Source organism: Dermacentor silvarum, chromosome 8 (assembly GCF_013339745.2).
Source record: "Dermacentor silvarum isolate Dsil-2018 chromosome 8, BIME_Dsil_1.4, whole genome shotgun sequence".
NCBI classification, from domain to species: Eukaryota; Metazoa; Arthropoda; class Arachnida; order Ixodida; family Ixodidae; genus Dermacentor; species Dermacentor silvarum.
Window position 1 is genome coordinate 5,596,882 of NC_051161.1, and position 24,252 is coordinate 5,621,133.

Below are 24,252 nucleotides of genomic sequence, written 5' to 3' on the forward strand. Positions count from 1 at the left end.
GTCCCGCCTCAAAGGGATAGACTTGTGGCAGGTCACAACCAACCACAACCTCCTCCTTCTCACAGATCCAGCGTTCCCCACAAGAACCGGAAACTCCTGTACGCGCGACACTACTCCCGACCTGTGCTTCGTCAGGGGCTTCAAATCGGCCTACTGGACTAATCTCAACGAGAATCTAGGAAGTGATCATAACATTCTGGTCACAACCCTAGAGGTTGGATGCAAACCTCTACGTGAATTTGTGTTTACTGACTGGGAAGCCTTTAGAAAAATCCGGAAAACGCGCTGCCAGCAAGAGCACCAGAGCACGATAGTTAACCTGGATCAATGGACCGAGCAGCTCAGGGCAGATATTAAAGCGGCGACTAGGAAGATACAGACCAACCTCGAAGTCGACCGGGTGGATAGTCGGCTGGCACACCTACTCGAAGCAAAAACATCGCTACTGAACAGGTGGAAAGGGCAAAGGCTCAATCGGCGGCTTAGAAAAAAGATCGCAGAGCTTAACAAAGCCATTGAGGAGCACTGTCGGGTACTAAGCCAACAGCAGTGGGATGAAATATGCAATTCGGTTGACGGACAAATGAGAGTGGGCGCCAAGTGGAATCTCCTCAAGCACCTACTAGACGCAACCAATGCTAGATCCAACCAAAGTAAAGTACTAGAGAGAATCGTACATGAGACCACTCGCCAAGAAGACGTGTCGAAAGCCCTGGATAACCTCGCTTTCCGGTACCTCCCCCTGGGCTTGGCCAACCCAGACGACTACCCAACGTATAGGGGCGGTTCGTGCCCAGAGTTGGACGCCCCCTTCAAAGTCTACGAGGTCAGGGAGGCCCTACACTGCCTCAATGCCAGGTCCGCGCCAGGGCCTGATCAAATCACCAATAAGGCTCTTAGAAACCTTGACGACGACTCCATAGCGTGGCTTACAGAAGAAATCAACAAGGCCTGGCAAACAGGTGAAGTCCCACGAGGTTGGAAAGAGGCTCTGGTAATCCTCATTCCGAAGCCCGGCAAAGCTCCAAACCTATCCAACCTCAGACCGATTTCCCTTACATCCTGCGTAGGAAAGGTAGCGGAACACGTAATTCACAATCGGATTTCTAAGCATGTCGAACGGAGCGGTCTCCTTCCCTACAACATGGTGGGCTTCTGACCAGGCCTCTCGACACAAGATGCAATGAAATTAATCAAGACTCAAATCATAGACCAAGATACGAGAGACGTGCGGGGAATTCTCGGGCTTGACCTAGAGAAGGCATTCGACAACATGTCACACCGACATATTCTGGAATCCATCTCGGATCTTAACTTAGGACAAGCCTTTCACGGTTACGTAAGATCATTCCTGGAGAACCGCAAAGCCACGTTAAAGCTTGGAGACCACAAATCAGAAGGGTATTCACTCGGACCGAAAGGCACGTCTCAGGGAGCAGTGCTATCGCCCTTGTTGTTCAACCTAGCCCTTAGGCAACTGTCGGTATCCCTGTCGGGAATCGAAAGAGTTCACCACACGATATACGCCGATGACATCACTATCTGGTGCACCGGCGGCAGCGAAGGGCAAGTGGAATCGAGCCTACAAGAAGCAGTCGACCGTACTGAAACCTTCCTCGATGGCACAGGCCTACGATGCTCGACAACGAAGTCTGAACTACTACTCTACAGACCGGTCCGCAAAGGTCCTAAACCCAGGGGTTGGAAGCCCCTGGACGAAGTTCACATAGAACTACACACCAAAAGCGGGGCGAGCATTCCTAGGGTCGACACCCTAAAGGTGCTGGGAATGTTCATCGAGTCTACCGGAGGTAACATCACGACGCTCAGAAAAATCACGACCAAGACGGAGTGCATGATTGGATTAATCAATAGAATCTCCAACAAGAGGAGCGGTCTGAAGGAGGACAATCTCCTACGGCTATTCCACGCATTCTTAATGAGTCACATAATTTACGTGGCTGCAATGCACAAGTGGTACGCTTCTGAAAGGCACAAGCTGGACACGCTCATCCGTAAAAGCATCAAAAAAGTAATAGGAGTACCAATAAACGCCAGCACGGACCGCCTTCTTCAACTAGGTGTACATAATACACTCGATGAAATTATCGAAGCTCAGGAAACGGCTCAAGTATCACGACTCTCTAGCACCCCTGCTGGGAGGGAGATTCTCGCGGTATTAGGAATCGGCTCCACTGTAGCGATGGAACGCACATGTGAAATGCCAGATTACCTACGGGACAACATTACGGTAGCTCCTTTTCCCAAAAACGTGCATCCACAACACAATGCGAGCAGGCGCAAAGCTAGGGCTGTGGCATTGCTCCGGAGCATAAAAGCCTCGCCTCACACGGTCACTTTCGTTGACGCGGCCCAGTACGAGCACACATCGGACTTCGTCGCAACGGTGGTCAATCACGACGGACACGTCACTTGTGCGGCCTCCATCAGAGACAGCACCCCGGCTAGGGCAGAGCAGGCTGCGGTCGCTCTTGCACTTCTCGACGATGAGAGAGCTGAAATATTTACTGACTCGAGGGCGGCGGTTCGGGCATTTGCCTCTGGTGCCATCGCCAAGGAAGCTCATCGAATTCTCAAAGGCAAAGTCATCCAGCCACATACAATCACGTGGTTCCCGGCCCATCTCGAACCCCAACTCGACTCCCTCCGCAACCTCAATGACATCGCACACGTCCAAGCGCGCGAACTAACCCTCCGCGCTGACGCCACTGCAAGTCGAGGCTCCGTCGATTCTGGGCTCGTCGAGTTCCGTGACACTCTCTCCACCTTCAACGAGGTTACCAAACACTACTACCTTGGTAGAAGACTATACCCTCCCCCACACGGGACACTAACCAGACCTCAAGCTGTCACACTACGCATGCTTCAGACGGGATCATATCCCAACCTGAATTTATTTCACTACATCAATCCAGACTGCTTTAGTCCAGACTGCCCTAACTGCGGACAATGTAGTACTTTGGAACACATGCTCTGGGGATGCCCCTCGTTACAGAGGGGCCCGCATCGATGCACTGCAGAGGAGTGGAGCTCTGCTCTTCGGAGCTCCGACCATTCACGCCAATTTTGGGCTGTCCAGAGAGCCCACGATGCGGCGCTGGAGCTTGGTCTCCCCGTCCCGACGTGGGTGCGGCCCGCGGCTTCGTCGCCTCCCTGAGAGGGGGCAACAGAGCTTCTCAGGACCTCCATTAAAGTTCTTTGTCTGTCTGTCTGGAATATGATGAGCGGCAACGCAGCCAGCTGTGGAAAACGACGACGAACGCGGGAGCAGTGGCACTTGCGCAACCCGAGGGGCGCCAACGAGCCAGCTGCGAAGACGACGACGCTCGAGCCAATGCCGATGATCATAGTATTCTGTGGACAGGCGATTTCACCTAGCCATATACGATTTCGCCTAGACATATAAAGATTCGCTTTAAAACAGGCAAATAAGAGAAGTGGCAAGAGCGAGCGGTACTCGAGAATTCGGGCGCGCAGCGTTATCGACGGCACGGCTTGCCGATATCAGCTATTAATGTATGTTGTTTCCATATTGCGCTAATGTGCTTTTTCTCTACGTGTAATAAAGTGTCGACCGCAAACACGGACACTGTCGAGGTTCTCTATTGATACGGGCAAGCCAGAGGCTCAGGTGGAAAGAATCCTCGCTCTTTCACACTCTCGAGCAGACACTGCGCATACCAACCACCGGTTCTTTGTTCGGCAAGGAAATATTGCGCATATAAGCATTACTACGCACGAAACAAGAAATAGGGAGCGACGCGTGCACAGTAGGCCGTACCGCTTAGCATGGCTATCTAGTTCACTACCAAGCATGGCTGCCGGATCGAATGGCACCCAGTAATGTCGGTCACGGAAGCCACTAACCTTTTATTGCGATAGCAATTATATGGACACTCAAAAGCAGATTTCTGCCGTCGGCGTCGCCGTCGCCGTGAGGTTCCGTATGACGTCAATGGAGATGAAATCGTCGCCGATGATAAGTGGTCGCCACGCGCCGAACGCTGTATGTGCGAGTGAAAGGGCGCGAGGGATGCGCGCTTTCACGGGGAGTGAACGCACGGCGGAGAACAAACGCGCGTTCTACTCTGTGCTCCCTTAAGGGCTGCAGAAGTAGGCGTATCTTTCCTCCTCTACAATCACCATATATGTAGAGCAAACGTGCCTTCTTCCGACGCACGAAAGGCCGTGGGGGGAGGGGGAGGGAAGGGAGGCGACGTTTAGCTGCGGCACCAAGTGCCTATTTATATCAGAGGCTCCGGCAACAGTCACCAACGCCGCACGCATTTTGAGCGAACGCGGGCAAAACGCCGACGGCATCGACAACAGTTCTGCGTGTTGCCGGTGCTGCTGCATGTCCAAGTTTATACAGCTGATAAAGCTGCTATCATTACTCCGTATAGCTCTCTTCAAATTTGCTATCGCAATTGATGCTTCATCTTTCAGATGAAACTGCGACAACCTTTTTCAGCAAATTCAATCTCGGTGAACTTTCTTGCAGTAAAGCTAGCTTAATTCTGCTCTTTTCGTAAAAGACTTATAGAAACACTCTGGAGCGCTTGCATAAGCAATTTATGGCTAAGTCCGTAATTACACTTTGCAATCGTGCGCGCAGGCGAAAAATTCAACCAAGAGAAAAAGGAGAGCAAACCTAAAGGTGGTATATGCTTAATGCAAAAAGAAAAGGAACCAACAAATTAAATACACATTTTAGAATCTATATGAAGTGAAGCTTTCGTGAAGCGGGTGATTAGATTTTATAAAAATGTTGACCTTCTCGAACGCGTTTCGCAACATAGCGATTACGTGATTTTCGGCCCGGCAAATCAGGCATACGCGGAAACAACGCCCCGTGTCGCAGAAAATCTGGTGTCGGCGTCCCGTGAGCGAAAATTGCCGTATATCGTATTCTATACGGCACTAAAGTTCTTCTATCACTAAAGTTGCTCATACCTTGTCTTACATTCTTTACAAAGTTATTCCTCGGAATTTGAGAATGACAGCCCACAAACAAATGTCATGAAACAAAACACCGACCAGCGCATGCCTTTTAAGTTAAATCTGAGACTGAAATATTAAAAGTGCAAAACAATAACAGAAGATCGGCGCACGCAAGAGGCCGCGTTTCTACCAGAAAGCTCGCCTTCGCGCATAGCGTTCGCCGCCAGCGTTTGCCGGTAAACATTACGGTTATATAAACTGCACTTGCCGGGAATCGTGAGAAGCAGTCAGGGACCTTTGAATGCTATCGCCCTCCAATTTATTTTTGCCCTCATAGCATCTTTGTATTTCTTTTTTTGTTGCTCAACTTCTCAAGCTACCTTGTACCGCTACCTATGCTTGTAACGGATCCGGTCCTCTTCTCTGCCACCAAGGCTCTAAATTGCTTATTTCGAGTGCTGACCCGTTGATGCTTCCGTCCAGTCTAAATCCCAGCGCTTCTGCCTACGAGTCTCACTGGGTGAGCCCGTTCACAATCCATCGGGAAGTGGTCTCTCGATCTTTGCTGCAGCATACACATGCCTAATTTTGTTGCCAATATTTGCTCCGGTATGTTTTTGTCCTTAAACAACCAGCTAGAGCCTCGAATAGCCAGGCACTGCCCTTTGTGTTATCGTAAGATTTTCCCTTCTAATTTCTGTCTCCCATTCTCGTAAATCTCGATGGTCTTTTTTGTCTCCATTCGTTGAATCTAATTCGGTCTCTGTTTCTCTCTCTCTCTCTGATTACTCCTGGTTGCCTATTTACATTTTCAATTACCCTGTAATTGGTTGCCAACTTTCGTGACCTCTTCCTCCATTCTATGTCCACACTTTTTAGGTACAAATACTTATGCAGTAATTTAGCTGCCCGTTTATTTTGATGCGTGTTTCTGAGTGTTTCTCAACTAATTTTGCTCTGCGCTTCTCCGACTTGAAAAGTGAGCAAGCCAATGTCACCCTGCACTGCCTCATTTTCACCGTGGGCTCCCAAAGCCATGGGCCGGAGGAAGGAAAAAGGTTTTTCTTTCCTCTATGCCCAAAGCCAACCGGCCTGGATGGATGTTATGAGCGTCCCCTTTGAAACGGGGTGGTGGATTGTGCCACCAAGCTCTTATTATTTTGCCTAATGTCCTGGCTATATTTTAGAGAAAACGGCCCGATACAAAGAATGCCCAGCATCAAACTTTTTGAACCATTACTGGGAACTCTGTATGTCTCCGTTCTTTGTGGTCTCCCGACTTTTCTTCCACCAATCTTCCAATCGCCTCTTACTAATCTCTATAGCGGACATGTTCTCCTGCTCTCGCTGAACCCAAGGGTTTCAAGGATGCCAGAGGAACCTAAACTGACAGCTGGGTTCCTTCACAGATACCTTCACATTCCAATAAATTAGGTTCCACCGTTTCCCTAGCTTTCCCGCAGCAAGCACATGCATCTTTGTCCTTCGTGTATACTTCACTTTATAACTAAGTGTTTTAAGCCACCCTGATCTCGCTTGGAAAAGTAAGGAGCTTCCGTCTGTCTTATCATAAATTCGTTCTTGATTTTTTTTTTCTTTGAGGTAGTTAGTCATACCAGGCTTCTTTTCCATTGCCGCTACTCACGAAATTGTCTCAGCCTCTATCACTCTGCGTTTGACATTCTTTGTTGCCGTGTTGCTGACCATAGCGGTTGCATACTTGCTGGTAGGCTTCCTAGTTCTCTTCCTCCACTGTCAGTAAATGTTGTTCCTGTACAAATATCTGAACACTCTCGCACACCATTTAGTTTCTTCCATATTCCTCAGTCGTTCTTCAAAATCATATTTACTCTGCGCTTCCCTCACTTCAAAACTTGTCCAGCCCATATCACCCTGCACAGCTTCATTTGTAGCCTTCCCGTGAGCGCCCAATGCGAGGCGTCCCACTGACCTTTGGTTGCCATCGAGTCCTGATTGTACCCCTAACTTCAAGCAAACTGCATTTTCAAATGTAAGCCCTGGAACCATTAAAACTTTCCACATACCCCGGAGCACCTCGTACCTATTGTATCCCCATAGCGCTCCGTGTTTCATTATGGCCGCATTTCTCTTCCCTTTTGCTATTACGGCTTTTCCTGTGTCTCCAGATATCTATCGCCTTCGTTTATCCATATACCAAGGTATTTCCTGGCCGTGTATCAACACTGTACGTTCACTGTTTTCATTGAAAACCATAAAACCCGATTTTTTAATGCTAGATTTTAATCCTAAATTCTCACATTCTTCTCCACAGATATCACCCAGACGTTGCACATCACTTTGCTTGTTAGCAAGCAACACAATCTTGTCAGCATAATATAAACCTGGAAGCTGCTGCTCAACTATTGTGCCAGCTTGTTTGCACGAGAGGTTAAAAGGGCACCCCTGTCTCAGTCCCTGGTCGATCTCAACATTATTGTCGCTCCTCGACCTTCCCATTCAACACAAATGGTACCTTCTCGGTAAATCTCCCTGAATAGCTGTATACAGTCGTTGCCTATACCTTCCCCTTCCAAAATATCCACCAAAATGTTGCAGTCTACATTGTCATACGCTCCGGTAATGTCTACTAAGTGGTTCATTTGGAAAGGAAAGGGGTTGGCGCTATCTTCTGCAGCCCTTGAGGGAGCACGGCTCAGCGCCAACCGGTAATGTCTAAAAAAATCCACATATAGCGCTCTCCTTTCTTCTCTGGAAACTTCAATACACTCAGTAAGGAAAAATAAGTTATCATCCAGACAACTACTGATTCTGAAGCCATTCTGAAGTTCTCCCAATATGCCATTATTCTCTGCCCATGCTTGCAGCTTCAATTTAATTGCCTGCATTGCTAACCTGTATATTACCGATGTAATGGTGAGTTGAGTTGAGGCGATGAATGAGCGAGTTCTTTATTTTTCCCCGTTACCTATATAAATTAATGCATTCTACTTTGTTGCCAACTGTCTGGTATTCATCTATCTTTTAAGGTTTTTTTGTACTGCTTTCAACCGAGCTTCCTTACTTCTTGGTCCTAGTTCATTAATCAGCCTAATGGGAACCTCGTCTAGCCTTGTCTGGCTGTGTGCGTAAGAATTTTCTCTTCGGCTTTCTTCCAGTTGAAATTTATCAGCACCAGCTCCTTTTCCACCTGGTTCTCTTTTTTTTTTTCCCTCCAATACAACCTCGGCCTACCAATCTTTGGTAGCGTCGCCTGGCCGAGGTTGTGAGGACTATAGACCCCTTTCACGGCGACCCTTTTTAGGCTGATGCGCAACAACTTGACCTCGGCACGCTGATTGTATGTGCGCCTATCACAGGCTTGTAAATTTGCTTTCACTAACCCTTTTTGGTTAACATTGAATTCCAAGAAAAAAAAAAAAAAAAAGACTGCTTTGTTCGGTTTATACAGAATACACGAACCTTTAGGTAACACCACTGGTAAATGCGCCTACATGGAAACTCAACTGAAATATGTGGCGCATTGGAGGTGTTTCAGCTAATGCCCCGTAAGGTGAGAAATGAATTATACATTAATTTTCTGAGCTATAACAATGAGGTTGATTTTCTACAATCTTCTTAGTACTGCATCATTTTACAGAGAATGGATTAAGTATAATATTGAGTTTTTCAGAAAAAAGCTAAAGATTTCGAAATTGGTTTGAGTTGTGTCTAAGTCATGCAGAAAAAGCCAACTTTGAACAGCATGTAAAGAGAAAAATGTTTTATTCAATATCTGCCACCTGGCTTGTTCAGCACGGGCCAATGAGGTTGTAGATAACAAGTCATGCGAGCCTTGCTAATAGATGTTTACAAGCGTACAGCCCAGGGAGCAAGTGGCAAGTGTGAGTAAAATAATTTACATGCACTCGTCCCTGTCGTCATGACTTGAAGGGGTGGGCTCAAGCTTGATGAGGTCATCGATTCGCAAAATGGTGATGGCTGCTTCAGTAGCAAACTTCAGGGACTTGATCTTGGACACAGTTGGCTCAAGGACACCAGCCTTCTGGTTGTCACGAACTGTTCCCTCATACAAATCCAAGCCAACCCTGAAAGAATTGCCACTCTGTTTAGTCTGTCTACACAACACAGCTGCAAACCAATGCTAAAGGCTTGGCAGATACACTAGTACAGTGAGACATCTAGAGGTGCTCCAGATGTAACTAACATAAATGTGTCCTTATAATGGCAAAATGGAGATGTAAAACAAAGCCTTATGACCTATTACAGTAAGACATAAGCCTTTTTGAAGTGCATGCCAGAGCTCATGTTCAGCCGCACAGTGTTATGCTTAACAAAGCAAGGAAATGCTTTTGAGAAGCTTCATTCAGCTACCACCAATAGTAAAGTTTTTTTGGTTCCTTGGCCTCTGAATGTATGGGTGGGGCTTAATGCCTTAACTGCTCTATGCACTATTAATCTCGATGTTCATGTCACCTGATGAACAGTATAAACGCACTAGAATTGCTCCAACAAGCAGCACTGCACAACACTCGAGAAAGGTGGCTGCAATGGATGCTTATTGCAGAGAGCATATATGGGCACGTATTGGCACAAATCTGACTTAAATATAATAGTACTAAAGTTTTTTTGACCCACCCTGACAAGTGATACAAACTGTTCATCGGCAACTTTTGGTCTCTGCATTTTATGAATAACATAGATATTATTCACAGAAAGGAGCATTGACAAAAAGTTTGAAATTTGAGATGTTCATGTTGTTTGATTGATTGAGTACTACTGACGAACATCGCCTTGAACATGTTTCAATGTGATTCAGTCAGCGTGAGCGGCTGGTTTGAAATTGCAGCACCTCGCAGCACCATCAGTATAACGCATTCTGTGGATCTTAGGCTCGCTGTGACGATTTGCTGGCTCCTCTGCAAAGTAATCGGCATGCTTAGAAACATTTAATAATGAAATTTCTTTCAACTTTAGGTTGTTTTTACTGCATGTGCACAATAATTCTCGTACTTAATGTGACTGATCTCCGCCAAAATTTGCCAAATGCACACGGATGTGAGAACGCAGGTACAAATATTTTATTAAAATTTCTTTTTACGTGTAGATTAGTACATTTTTTTACATTAGTACACATATTAGATGAAGTTAACTACATATACTAATGACAAGAAGACAAAGCATGCAGCCGAATTTTGTTAGAATCGGCACGTTGGTTAGAAAGTTGACCTTTCAGCCCTGCATCGACCTTAACATAGTTTCTACAGGCAGGTGACGCTGCTGCCAGGAAGTCCAAATAATCATACAGGTCCGAAAAACAAGGCACCTGAAAAATTGGCTGGCAACCATATTTGACATGTTTGCCTATTTTAATACACAAAAATTTGCTTCACCGTAATAGATACCGTGCTGGGTTTCGCATTTCTGGTTTCATTATAGCAGGAAAATGTGCCACTAAAGTAAAGCAGGACCAATCAAATTTCATATTTACTTAGTTGTATTTGCGTTGGTTATATCAAAGTCTGAGTATACATCTCCTTCTCCCTACGTCGTCACGAAGGTGCGGTGGAGCTGTCATCATTGACTTCTCTGCAGCAGGCATTCCACTGGCTCACTCAGACTCCATGCCTTAGTAGCCGTGGGGCTTTCATTCGCGGGTTCGGTGCGTGTATGGTTAGCAGCATTGCGAGGAACAGAAAAGGAGGATGTAGTTTTCATAGGTTTCCTGTTGATGAAAACTGCCGCAAGCAATGGAGGAGGACTATCTCATAGGCTTTGTATCAAGCCCAAACTTTGCACAAGCTATCACACGTTTTACCCACTTACAGGTCACAGGAAAATAAGAAGAGACAGACTAAAAAAATTAAACATAGGAGATTGTATTCTATACAGTTGAATCTTTCGGCACCAACGTTCAGTGCATCGCCAAACTGCCACCGTATGATACGTTTTCTGGCCACTAGATTGCATGTAAACAAGACATTGCGCGAGGAGAGCACGCGATCGAGTAGAGTAGCCGCCCGCCGCGGCAGCTTTACCGGAATACTCGTCCACCCGTCTCACCTGAAAATGCCAGCGCGTACAGTGTAGACCGCTTATAACGTAAGTCACCGGAGTCGCGAATATCTGCACTATAAGCAGTACCACTATATCTGCACTATAACCAAAACAACGATTTTCAAGCCCTGCACGTATGCAAAACATGTAGACCAAGCATGTAGACATGCTTTGTACTATCTCGCGCACATCGCGATTACGTTTTCGCCAGTGAGCTGGCGAAAACATAATCGCGATGTAGCCGGCGCTCTTCAAGTTCGACAGCTTTGCACCGAATCAAAACGAAACAACTCTTTGCCGCAACTGCTGCGGTGCTGAAGGCACGCGCCCGACGCACGCACCGACTCTGGAGGAATTACAGTAAAACTTCGGTAATTCGAAGGTCGCCGGATCGCGAAAATTCTTCGAATTAAGCGGATTTTCGAATTAACCGAAATGAATAATAACAAAAAAAGAAAACAAGCAAGAACTTGCCGCAAAAAGAAATCACCTTCATTTTCCATGTCTGAGAAAAATTACTCAAAGTAATCACCGATGCGGGATTACTTGGCGCGCTGGTTTGCCGCCCCTAGTGCCATGCTCTCCAGCTGGCTCAAAAAACGTAGCATACAAATATCACCCGCATTGCACTCAACAAAGTTGCGGACGATGTTCACGGAATCGATAACTGCCGCGAAAGCGGGCGTGGTGGTGCGTGACTCCAAAAATTTGGACTTGCTGGATATTCCAGACTTCAAAAATGCACCATCAAGGGTTCCCATTGAGTTCATGCATTTTCGTACCCAATTTTTCGGACGAATTGAGATCCCAAAGTTCGATTTTGCGGACTAAATCGCTCTTTCCGAGCCGCGCTACCCAATCTTGGAGGCCGCCATGTTGGATTTTGCACTGGCTTGGATTCCAGTGGCTCGCCGTATAGCCTCCAAGATTGGAACGCGCGCTATCAATAGAGAGCTCGTGCAATTCTCCAGTCTGGGAGGCCATGCCCGCTTTTCCTTGGCTGACAAAACGCTCCAGAGTACTGCACTTTTTCTTTTTTCTTAGTATATGCGCTCAGCACTATCATTGTAACCATTTATTGTGCGATGTTTTTTTATTGTGACAGCAATTATATGGACACTTCAAGCGGATTTTCGCCGTCGGCGTCGCCGCCCTGAGGATCCATACAAAGTCCAAGGGCGATAAAATCATCGCCGCGCGCTTTCATGGAGAGCGAATGCACGGCGGAGCGTAAACGCGACTTCCTCCCTCGTGCGAAAGGCCGTGGGGGTATGGGAGGGAGGGAGGGAGGGAGGGAGGGAGGGAGGGAGGGAGGGAGGGGCGACTTCTACTCTTCTAACAACTGCGTACTTAGCGCCGGAGCGGTTTCTCGCGCGCACCGTATCTTGAAAGCGATCTCCAGACGGCTCTGACCTTTTCTATGTGCTGTGCTCTCGCCGCTCCGTTTCTGTTGAAGCGATAGACCGCACGAGCCTTCGCTCGCTGCGGCGGCCGCGCTTGCTCGTGCGCGCTGACACTACGCGTGTAAATTCAGTGAGTTTTTTTTCTCTGAAGTTTTGGTTGCTATTTTGAACGTGGCGTGTACACTGACCAGGTGTCTCAGAGACCCATGTCTCAGTGATCGGCGCTACCTCCTGTACCTTGGCGAGAGCTAAGCGGTGCGAAGCTCGTTTCTTGGACCTCCATGGCGAACTCCGTTGGCGGAGATCGCCAACGCGGTGACGTTCGTGTCGACTGTACACGGAGACGACGTCATTGCTGCGCAAATCCAGCAAGTCGATCCCCTCCAAGCGTAGTATGAGGCAGGGCATTATTAGAGATTTTTTTTTTAAGCCGCACTAACAACTTCTTTTTTTCGGCCGAACGAGTTTTCCGGACTATTTTTCAGTCCCCACGAGCTCGGAAAATCGGTTGGGGACTGTATGAAGCGCCCTAACCTAACCGCCGCACGTTGCTACTAGCCGGAAACTTAGAATTATCCGAACAGAGCCGCGCGGGCCATTCAAATTATCCGGTAGAATTTGCATTGAGAATGACGGGACCGCTCAAATTCTTCGAATTAACCGAGTTCGAATTATCGAGGTTTTACTGTAACTACTATTCGCTGCAACAACTGCAGTCGACACCGCGGTCGCTATCTATGCGATCATCGATGCTGACTATGCAGTTTTTTAGGCACGCGGCCGACGCGCGTACCGAGTAAAAACGAAACTACTGTTCACTGCAACCGCTGCGGAGAAAACCGCGGCCGCTATCGACGCGATCGTGGATGACGACTACACAATTACGAAAGCCGCGGCCAACGCGGTGTTATGCGCGGCGGTAAACACAAGAATACAGGCTGTAAAAACAAATAGGCTCGAAGCGCTCCAGCATTGCTGTCATTCACGTACGATTTCAACTGATGGCTGTGGCGATGCGGACTCCGCCGCTTTGTTTCGGTTGGACGCTAGCGCCGTTCTTGCTCTTTTGCGTCGCACATTTGCGGCGCTCCTCGCTCACCGAGCTCCGAAAGTAGTTCGAATTAACCGATGTGCGACCAAATAAATCCGAATTAACGAGAGCTTGATTGCATTGAATAATGCATACGCCGGCCAAGAGCACGCACCTTGTTGAGAAACGTGCTCGCTGCTGCCCTTGTCAGCGAGATTTTCCTTCGAAAAAGTTCTGCGCTATAAACGGTTACGTTATAAGCGGTCTATACTGTACTCAGTTTCCTATTCTAGTACCAGCAAATCTCCTCCCGGGTCGTCAGCCGCCGCATTCACCACCCACATTATTGCGAGAAGCATCTTCACCTATGTTTCACAGCGCGTGGTGCCGTTGGAAGCGTGCTGCACACTTTTAATAGGCGATAATGCAATCGTGCCACTGTTCCTTGTTGCAGACTGCGATCGCAAGGTACGTTTTCCAGCCGCTAGATCCTGTGTAAACAAGAGAATGTGCGAAGCGCACGTGATCCGAGAACAGTAGCCCGCCGCCGCATCAGCTTCCCCACCCATCTGAAGTACAAACGTCGGCGTGCACTCAGTTTCTTATTCAAGTACCAGCAAATCTCCTCCTGGGCTGTCGCACGTCGCATTCACAGCTATCGCTACCAACCCTACTGCGATAAGCACCTTTGCCTATCTGTTTTACAAAGCGTGGGGCACAGTGCCATTGGAAGCGTACTGCATGCTTTCAGTTCCTGTTGCAGGCGGTGCGACGTAATCGTCATGCTTTCACCCTAGCGGCATCGGGCGGTGCCCACCAGCTCGATTTCGTTTCGGTTTCACGTCGCTGTTTTAAACTACGCAATTGGGAAACAACGAAACCGTCTTAGGCCAACGTATCCCCATTAGCTCAGCGCGTGTTGGCACCTCGTGTCGCAACGTTTCTCATTACGTAGATGTAAACTACAGCTGAGTCTGTCAATTATTTTAGTTACTTTGGATTGTAGGTTTTCCTGTTTGGTTCATTTTTTCTCGCATCTTTTTTATGCAGAACGTATGAACGAGGTTCTACTGCATTCTGTGTAAATCTGATCCAGTTAGCTTATTACATACCTGCCAACCTCAAGACTTTCAAATTCGTAAACTCGCGACTGGGGGGAAGGGGGGTGCCCGGGAATTCTGCCGAGTAGTACGACTTCAAACACACTTAGAAGTACTGATAGAGTCTAGTACTGACGAGGCTTCGAGCACGCCATCACACTTCGCAGCCACTACGGCTACGAAACACACCGGAGTGCCAGAGTCGCACCGCACCCGATGCAGCAGCACGTCGCACAAAAAACAGCGAGGCCCACAAAACAGGTCATACTCATGAAAAAAGCCTAGCGAAGGTGACAGATGAGACAAGCCACAGCCTCCAATACAGAAACTGTACTTGCCGCATCGACCTGAAGTTGCCGTCATCTCTGGGGGTGCCACTTACGTACAAGTGGGTCTCTATGTTGAGAATAACGGCAACCAGTGATGTCCGGCCGTCGTCAGGTCGTCCGACGACCCGATGACGAAGGCAACGTCACAGAGTCAAAAATGTCGTTACTCTGCAGACAATAAAGGTTACGGCGCACATCCATCTCTATGGGCCCCTATGTAAGTGGCGGCCCTACCCACCAGCAATATAACCACTTTTCCGTAAAAATCGAGCCGACATTCGTAAAATTCGGAAGAGTTGGCAGGTATGTTATATTATCGAAAATGAATGCACAGAAAACAACTCCCCTTAATTGAAGGGAGACTTGCTAAGAGGAAGGCACATATGTTGGCATGACAGTCAGTGCATTCATTACCAGCAATGGCAAGCCTTTACGCACATTTTGCTGATACTAGAACGACAAAAATCAGCTAGCTGATATTCATAGTTGATGCATGATCAATTGTCCTTAGAGTTAAAGGGGCCCTGAAACATATTTCGAACATAGTAAAAAAAAAAAAAAAAAAAAAACACTTTGCTGATCTGTTAATGAGGCTCCTGTGAATGTGTGAGCCAAATAAATATTGCACTGCACGCAGCAGGGAAGGTACAACCTCGTGTCAAAAGCAGGGAACGCTTGCTCTCGCATCCACAATGTTGTCATCAAAAGCAGATTAAAAGCAGTTGGCCGACTAACAATACTGGCTGATTCGTGATCGCAAGAACATTCTCAGTAATACATAATTGCTAATTTTGAGTTAAATAAATCAAAAATACAGTCGCCGACCGATTTTCAAGACTTTGCGGAGACTGAGAAATAGTCCGAAAAATTGAAGTCCAATAAACTCGTTCACCGCAAAGAATTTAATTTACTAGGTTTAGAGTGGCATAAAAAATCTTAAATAATGCCTGCCTCATACTACGCTTGGAGGTGATAAGATTTGCTTGGATTTATACAAGACTGACGTCTTCATATACAGTCGACAAGAGCGTCCCCTGCGTTGGTGATCACCGCATAGAAGAAACAAGCCGTTACTTCGCAGCACTTGGCTCTCACGAAGGCACAGCAGGTGGCGCCGATCACACAAATGCGAAGCCGCACAAACAGACACAAAGATACGTCTTCGAGACACACCTGCTCACCACGTGCAAAATAGCAACCGAAACGCAAAAAAAAAAGGAAAAAAAAAGGAAAAAAAAGTGATTATGACGATAGTGCTGACCGAAAAAAGAAAGAGTACCGTCCCCTGGAGCTTTTTGTCAGCCAAGGAAGAGCGGGCATGGCCTCCGAGAATGGAGGATGGTGCGTGCTCTCTATTGATAGCGTGCGCCTCCCAATCTTGGAGGCTATAAAACGGGCCACTGGAAGCCATGCTAGTGGAATATCCAATGTGGCAGCCTCCAAGATCAGGTAGCGTGGTTCGGAATGAGTGATTTAGTCCGGAAAATCGAACTTTGGGGTCTCAATTCGTCGGAATATACAGCAGAAGTTCGAATTTTTGGAGTCAAGCACTCACGCACCCGCTTTAGCAGCAGTTATCGATTCCGTGAATATCGTCCGCAACTTTGTTGAGTGCAGCGGGGGTGATATGCTACGTGTTGTGAGCCAGCTGGAGAACATGGCACTTGGGGCAACGAACTACCGCGCCAAGCAATCCTGGGGTGCATCAGTGATTACTTCGAGCGATCTTACTCGGACATGGAAAATAAAGGTGATTTCTTTTTGCGGCACGTTCTTGCTTGTTTTCTTTTTTTTCTTCATTTCAGTTAATTCGAAAATCCGCTTAATTCGAAGAATTTTCATGGTCCGGCGGCCTTCGAATTAGCAAGGTTTTACGTACATCAAAGACATCGGCGAAGCTGTATAAGCGAGTTCTCACACCCTTCATCGGAACTATCAGGTGTCTGTTTGCTCGGTGGTTTTAGTGACGATCCATGACTGACACCACAAGTGCATTTGATGCCCTGGTCATATGGCCACTTCGGGGCTCCCCCGCAGGCTGTGTTGCTGGACCACGCTGTCAACTTTCACCGCTGAACTCCCATGTGGAGCCAGTAAAACATGACGTGCCAGAACAAAAATTACGGAGCGCTAAACTAAAATAATAATAATAATAAGTGTATGAAATTGCCTATTTGAGTGAAGTATATGCGAGGTAACCTTTATTTTCTAATAATTGATAATTAAGTTTCAAAGCAAAAACTCAGCAACGTAACCTGGATCAATCCTGAGTTTTTGCTTTGAAACTTAATTATGTTATTTGACATTTGATACCATTGCACCGTTGCCGCATGAAAACAACTGTGGCAGTCCCCTTAACAGCTTTGCTTTAAAATGGTATGGATGGAGAGCCTCTCTTCAGCTCAACTCACCACTTGAGCTGTGCATGGTCCTGCTTCGTCTGGGAGCTGTTGTGGTACGCCCGGAGTTTGGAGACCAAGTCAGTGGCATCCTTGGCAGCATTCACGGCCAGGGTCTTGGGAATGACCAGCAGTGAGCGTGCATACTCAGCTATGGCCAGCTGCTCACGAGAGCTCTATCAAAGAAACACGAGGAAGAATCAATGAGCACATCATTCACCGTCAACATGGCACCTGAAGCACAAAGTACCCAAACTGGTTTCTGTGGAAAGAGAGCAGCTCCAAGTTTTGCGAGTGTGCAAACTAAAGCACCTACTTACCCCAATGCTTGCCTCACCGAGAATATTGCAAAATATATTTGCAGTAAACACACTTTCAAATCGCACAGAAAATTACTTCAGAAACTCCCAAGTGGCACTTGTCAGATAGTGTGTAAGCATTCTTTCCAGTCGTTCATCTTGCACACGTCTCCAATCGCATGTTTGCTCGTTTTCTTTTTTTTTTTTTTCTACCCATGTACATATACATATATACAGTCAAACCTCGATTTAACGAAATTCACGATGTAACAAACTATTTTTATTTCCCAACCTTAGTTCCACTGAAAACCGCGTATTTTTTTTTCGCGATTCCATGACACGGTTTTGATCTAACAAAGTTTTTGGCCATTTCAAGCATGTATTTGGAGCCTGTATGGTCGGTAAATCTAGCAAAAGACTTGAAAAATGTCGACCGAGAAACAAATGACTTATTTGCAAGCATTCTTCCACATAAATTAGAGTGGCAAAAACGCCGTCGAAGCGCATACGCCAGGACACGCTATGCAGGAAACAGCGCTGCTCTATTTGTCTCGTAACAACTTGTGAAGGCTGTGCAGCAGCTCAGAGTGCTCCAAGAAACACGAGAGCTTACGGTTCCTTCAGTGCAAAGGGGTGGAGAAGGGGTTAGCGGCGCGGTAATGGGATCACAAGCACACGCTAGAGGGGGAGGGGGGCAGGGGAAGCGCACCTATCAGCCCTCTCCGCCTAGCCCGTGTGTCTCCTCTCTACCCTTGCTGTAGCTGCGAATGGCTGTCCATATGCAGGCCACGTGCCGTATCTTGGTGGCAATCTTCGGCAAGTGCAAAGGTAGAGCGTAGATGGTTGGTTCCTTTATGAGCATTTTGTTCCCGTGCGTCTAGTGTTCATGGTAGCCTAATCCGGAAAGTGTTCGTTTCCGGAAAGCGTTCGCTAGCACTGTGGCAGTGGGTGGACGTTGCCTGAGCGCACGTGACACCGATAAAACGACCCTTACTTCGTGTAGCTGTCTCCTTGCTATCGCCATCAATGCTCCACCTTTCTGGCGAAACTGCAACATTTTTTTTTTTCAGAATGAATATCCATACTTCTTTGCACTTTTATTTGTAATTTGAGGGCACTGTCTGATGACGGCTGTGGGCATTAAGCGCGGTCAGCCATGGCGTCAAGATTTATGGCACCGCGCGATGCAACATGCTAATCTCGCATGCCATGAGCTACGCCAATGCACTGCTCTCGGCGCGATCTGCACCTTGTGCGCTGGCGCTTATAACCACACTATTATGGCCCGACCTTCTTGCCATTTGTTTTCCATCTGTGCTTCGCTTTCCATCTGTGCTTTTTGGGGGGGAACCGTTGACCATGTTCTTCAAAACTTTGACCTCACATTTCCATCCCGCCAACATAAAAATTACACTGTAGCCAAAATTCTTCACTACTACGTGGGAATGTGTATGAAGCAGCACTACGCAAGCGAAGCACGAAACAGGCAGAAAACATCCCAGCAGAAGAAGCTGTCGAAGCTAGCAAATGACTGATGGATTTGCTAGGAAGAGTGGTTTTGACGAGTTTTACGAGCGCGATACTTTTTTTTTTTTATATTGCACCAAAGAACAAGATTAAGACAATAATTTTTGTCATCCAACCTCCTGTATAGAATTCATCCATACATTAAAAACCAATTGGAAGTTCAGCACGTGCGTGCGCCTGTTTTGGCTGCGCGTGTTCATTATCATTTGAGTCTGTGCTTAAAATATCCTTAGCATGGAACAAACACTTCCGAATGGAAGCTGTGAAGCAGTTACCAAGAGGACTAGCAATAATTTGGTGCTGGAATTTTTCATACTTTGACCAGCAGGGTGGTAAGTGAGGCACCGGGAAGCTCCGGACAAACTCGCAGCCTTTTTGCAATGCTAATTAGCTGCAAAAATGCTAATTAGCTGCAATGCTAATTAGCAGCAAAGAAAACGAATCGTTGTTTGAAAATTGTCTCACAGGATACGAATGTAGCCATAGTGCATTCCACACACTTTGCTTTTTACAGTCAAATCTCGTTAATTCAAACTTCCGATTAATTCGAACTGACGCTGTGGTCCCGTCAAAGTTATGTGTATTCCAATGGGCGAAAATGCTCGGTAATTCGAACGCGAAAGCATTTGCGATGGTTAATTTGAACATAACCGCGCACCGACAATGCTCTCGGCAGCACGCCAAATCACGTGGTGGCACCTCCGGGTGCCCCGCATTGCTCCGACACCGCCATAAAGCAAAAGCTTAGGAGAGACCCCTCAATGGCGCGTGGAGAAATAAAAAAAAGGAAAAAAAAATACCGCGGCAGAAATTTCCTCTCTCAAAAGGCAAGGTCACCGTCTCTGCATCGCGCCGGAACACCTGTGTACGTGCCGACGTCCTCAGCCAACGCTGTGGCTGCGGCGCAGAGGGAAGAAACGCGGAGGCCCAGTCCAGCCAACGAAACTGTCCACGCCGGCCAACGCTCGCTTCAGGAATTCTGCCGGGAGTTCTGCCGAGGAGTACGACTTCACAAACACACTTGGAAGAACTGATGGAGTCTAGTACTGACGAGGCTTCGAGCACGCCATCACACTTCACAGCCGCTACGGCTATTGGCGAATTCCATTGGGAGAACAGGAGCAGGGCGCCGCGCAGTGCGGAGTCGGGTGACAGCGCAGTGAGAGCAGGGACACTCGACCCGCCACTGGAATACGGCGTACATTCGGAGAGCAGGTGGGAGGGGGACGTGTGAGGAGAAATGTACCATGTGACTAAAGCAATCGACGTCCCACTATTCTCTGCGGGAGAGTGGCAAAACACGCGTGATCGTCTTGTAATCTGTCGGGCGTAACGCTGTCACATTTGCGGCCACGTACTACACACTTTTGTGCAGCGCCGACGCATCCCACAATGTTTCGGCCTGCGAAGATCATCTGAAACTGCAACTTGAATCTGCAGTTGAGCCCCAGCAGTTCTCGCTGCTGTCACCGTCGAGCGTCTCAAGCACTTCAGCAAGGCGAAGACGCTTTGCTGCCGCAGTCCCCCACGCATCCAACCAGAAGCAAGGCGGACTAGAAATGCCAGGATCTGGCGCTAAATCGCTGCGAAGCTCGCTCGTACCACCGACGTCAAAAACAGCGGTGCCAAAACACCAACTACGCTTGGCTGCCAGCCATTGCCGCCGCGAGCGCCGGCTGAAGCAAAATAAAAAGAAATGAGGAGGATATGACGGTTTAAGTCACGTGACTTCCTCCGTACTCCGCTTTTCAGGCGAGAGCAGTCCAGACTGCTCCCGGCTGCTCTCAGCGCAGCGAAACTGCTCTTGTTCTACCACTGGATGACGGCTCACCCACTCCTGTTCGACCACTGAAACACGTCGCCTCTTGAACGAGCACTTTCAGCGTGCTTTTGAGTGCTCCTGTTCTCCCAATGGAATTCGCCATATGAAACACCTGGAGTACCGGAGTCGCACTGCGCCCGATAGCAGCACATCGCAAAAAAAAAAAAAAAAAGTGAGGCCCACAAAACAGGTCATACTAGGGAAAAAAGCCTAGCGAAGGTGACAGGCGAGACGACAAGCCACAGCCTCTGATACAGAAACTGTGCCTGCCACATCCACTCGAAATCGCCGTCGTCTCTGGGGGCGCACTTATGTACAGGTGGGTCTCTATGCTGAGAGTAACGACAACCAGTGACGTCCGGCCGTCATCGAGTTGTCCAATGACCTGATGACGAAGGCAACGTCACGGAGTGAAAAATGTCCTTACTCTGCAGACAATAAAGGTTACAGCGCACACCCCCGTCTCTATGCGCCTCTATGTAAGTGGCACCCCTGCCCACCAGCAACGGTGTGACTTCATTAGGAATTTTAAAAAATAATTTCGTGAATATAACCACTTTTCCGTAAAAATTGAGCCGACATTCGTAAAATCGCAAGACGGGTCCAAATTCGTACATTTTACGGAAAATTCTGAAGAGTTGGCAGGTATGAATATGGAATTTTTAAAATATGCTAATTAGTTCCAAAGTTAACATTATTTAGCATTATTTCCGGGAGCAATCGAGCAAAAACTATCAAAATCTTGCTTTAGGCACATAGCTGAATACTTGGAAACATAAGCTTCACCACGGAAGGAATAGTTTTTTGGTATAACAATTATTAATAATTATACTGCACATCAAAGCTTTCTGTTCAAAATGAGTTTAAAGTGGTTGTTTATTGTATGGACAATAAACAAATATTAAAATTGAAATACAAAAATCTGCTCCTACCACTGTGTGCATTATTCATGTAGCTTACTACTGCAACAATACTTACAATTCTAGGTGCCCGGATTACTGAGACATCGCTCCCGGAAGGATGCGAAGATTCAAAAATTCAGGTTTTGAGAAAATGTAGAAAAACAAACAAGCTCATTTTTATTCAGACATAACAAAAAGTATTGATATATCCACATATCTAAATGGTCAGTAGCCACTAGGGATTTTATCTGTCAGCCTTCAGCTACCTGAATGACGTTTTTTGAAGGCTTGTCACAGATTTTCTGCTGATGCACACTTGCGGGCTGATGCTGCTGCTTGCCGGTGATCTTTCTCGGCCATTGGCATGCTTGGCATGTTTGGTAGCCCTGGGTTCAACTAAAGCTCCTGGAGTATGGCAGATGAAGCTCTCTCGTTCCCCGAATTAAATTTCATTACTGCCTCATCCACAGCAGCTTCAACAGCAAAAAGCGAGGCATGCTGTTCCTTAGGTGCCAATGCCCAAATCATGCAATGCAAGCAATTTTTCTTCTGAGAGGCACTCATACACTTAGTATGTACAGTCGAAACCCACTTATAAACAATATATCTGTTATAACAATGAGAAGCTGCTGCACCGTCAACTTTTATATGTTTTCTATGGTGAAATCACCCGCTTATTACAATGCCCCCATGCCGCATTATCGGTTATAACAATGAAGTCTGGCTACTGGGTGTCCGTGCCAAAAGGGAATGGAATGCGAACTTCTTGAAAATAAAAAAAGAAGAAATTTGAGCCGTTCCACGCCGCCGTGCGCTGTTTTCCATTCTTCTTCACATCACCAGCCTTGCACGCCCTTCCACCCCTCCGAACACGAATGGGCTGCACCCATAGCTCTGCGCCGTGCCACTCTCCGAAACAAGAATGGACCGCGCCAACTGCGCTGATAGTGCTGGGGTGACCCCTCCGAACACGAATGGGCTGCACCCATAGCTCTGCGCCGTGCCACTCTCCGAAACAAGAATGGACCGCGCCAACTGCGCTGATAGTGCTGGGCTGGCGGAGCGCTGCAATCGAGCCAAAACGGCATTAGCGTACACCGAAAGACAGCGACGGCGTTCGCATCGCCATAGTCATCAGTGAAAATCGTACTGGAATGGAAGCAACACCAAAACGCTTCGTGTCCTTGCTCCATGGCTTTGTGCCTATTTGTGCTTTTAAACAGTTTAACGAGTTAACCCAATCAGCAGCCGGATGGAGGAAGGTGGTGGGGAGGGGCACTGGCCTCCCTGCCATTGTAGTTTTCTCACAATAGCTCCGCCATTCCCCCCCCCGCCCCTTTTTTTTTCATGCAACCCGGTTATAACAATGGAATTTTCGTGGCACTTCAATATTGTTATAAGTGGGTTCGACTGTATATACGTACGCCCAAACGGCAAAACAGCGAACCAAACCAAAACCATCGTCCGGGAAATCTTCGCGATGGCGTGGGGGCAAAGGTTGAGGCGATCCGAAGGCGGTCAATAAAGTGTAAACTTCATGAGAGAATGCATTTCGTGCCGCTGTCACAGCATTTTTTGTACATTGCGGCCAACGCCTAACTCAACGTGCGTGCCCGGCCTATCATGAAACACTCATTTTGCGGCACATGCACGGTCACAATGAAGCGGTTTCAATTATAACAATTTCATTGCATATTTATGTCAAAGTCGGCAAGCTTGCGCTTACCGGAAGTTTATTTCCATAAGTCGGTCAACCTGGATTTCTTACGCTTCACGGCAAGCAAAGGCGTTACGCGAGTCTCACAGTCCGTTAAAAGAGCCATCGCAATGTCATTGTCGTGGGCTCTGATAATCTTTAAGATGAAGTCAAAAGGATCCATTACTTTCAAAGCAGTTGCCGGAGTCAAGTATGCCTAGCGGGTTGTCATTTTCCACAGATTACGAGGCGTTGGCATCATGTTGACAACAGCGGCCGCGGCGCAGCCGCCGTATCTTGCAAGCAATCTGCGACGTGCACAATCTGCGACGTGCACATCTCCAAAGCAATCTACGATGTGCGCAAAGTGCAACTAGTGCCGGTAAAGTCGTGTGCGCTGCGCTTTCGACGTTTAGTTCGTGTGGAAATAAGAGACGGCACGGAGGTCAATTGCGCTCGCTGCTATTGCAGCGCCTTCTCACTCCAGTGTGTTGACACAGAGTTTCCAGTCATCAAGTGAGATGTGTTCCTGTTTACCTGTGCGCGCGTGACACCGTGCTTGGTAATTTAGTTAGTAAACGAATGTGTACAAGTTTATACGGCCGATAAAGTTTGTATAGAAATGCGAAATTTGTTTCCTTCCGCTTTCTGCCTCGGTGATCATACATGCCTACTCCTCGAGAGAGAGAAATTTACGCTTCTTTGCTGGTGTAGGCCGGACACATTTCGACCGGACACACGCCACAG

At 47.4% G+C, this 24,252-nt stretch overlaps 1 protein-coding gene across 1 annotated transcript in view; it reads right to left on the reverse strand.

The window, feature by feature from the left end:
- Positions 1–8,689: 8,689 nt before the first annotated feature.
- LOC119460549 (T-complex protein 1 subunit alpha-like) overlaps positions 8,690–24,252 on the reverse strand; it is a 49,887-nt gene continuing 34,324 nt past the window's right edge. The window contains exons 11-12 of the mRNA XM_037721482.2: positions 17,272–17,435; positions 8,690–9,029 (exon numbers count right to left, since the gene is read on the reverse strand). Of these exons, the coding sequence (XP_037577410.1) occupies positions 8,840–9,029; positions 17,272–17,435 (354 nt within the window). The 3' untranslated portion in view covers positions 8,690–8,839. The remainder of the gene's footprint in view (positions 9,030–17,271; positions 17,436–24,252) is intronic.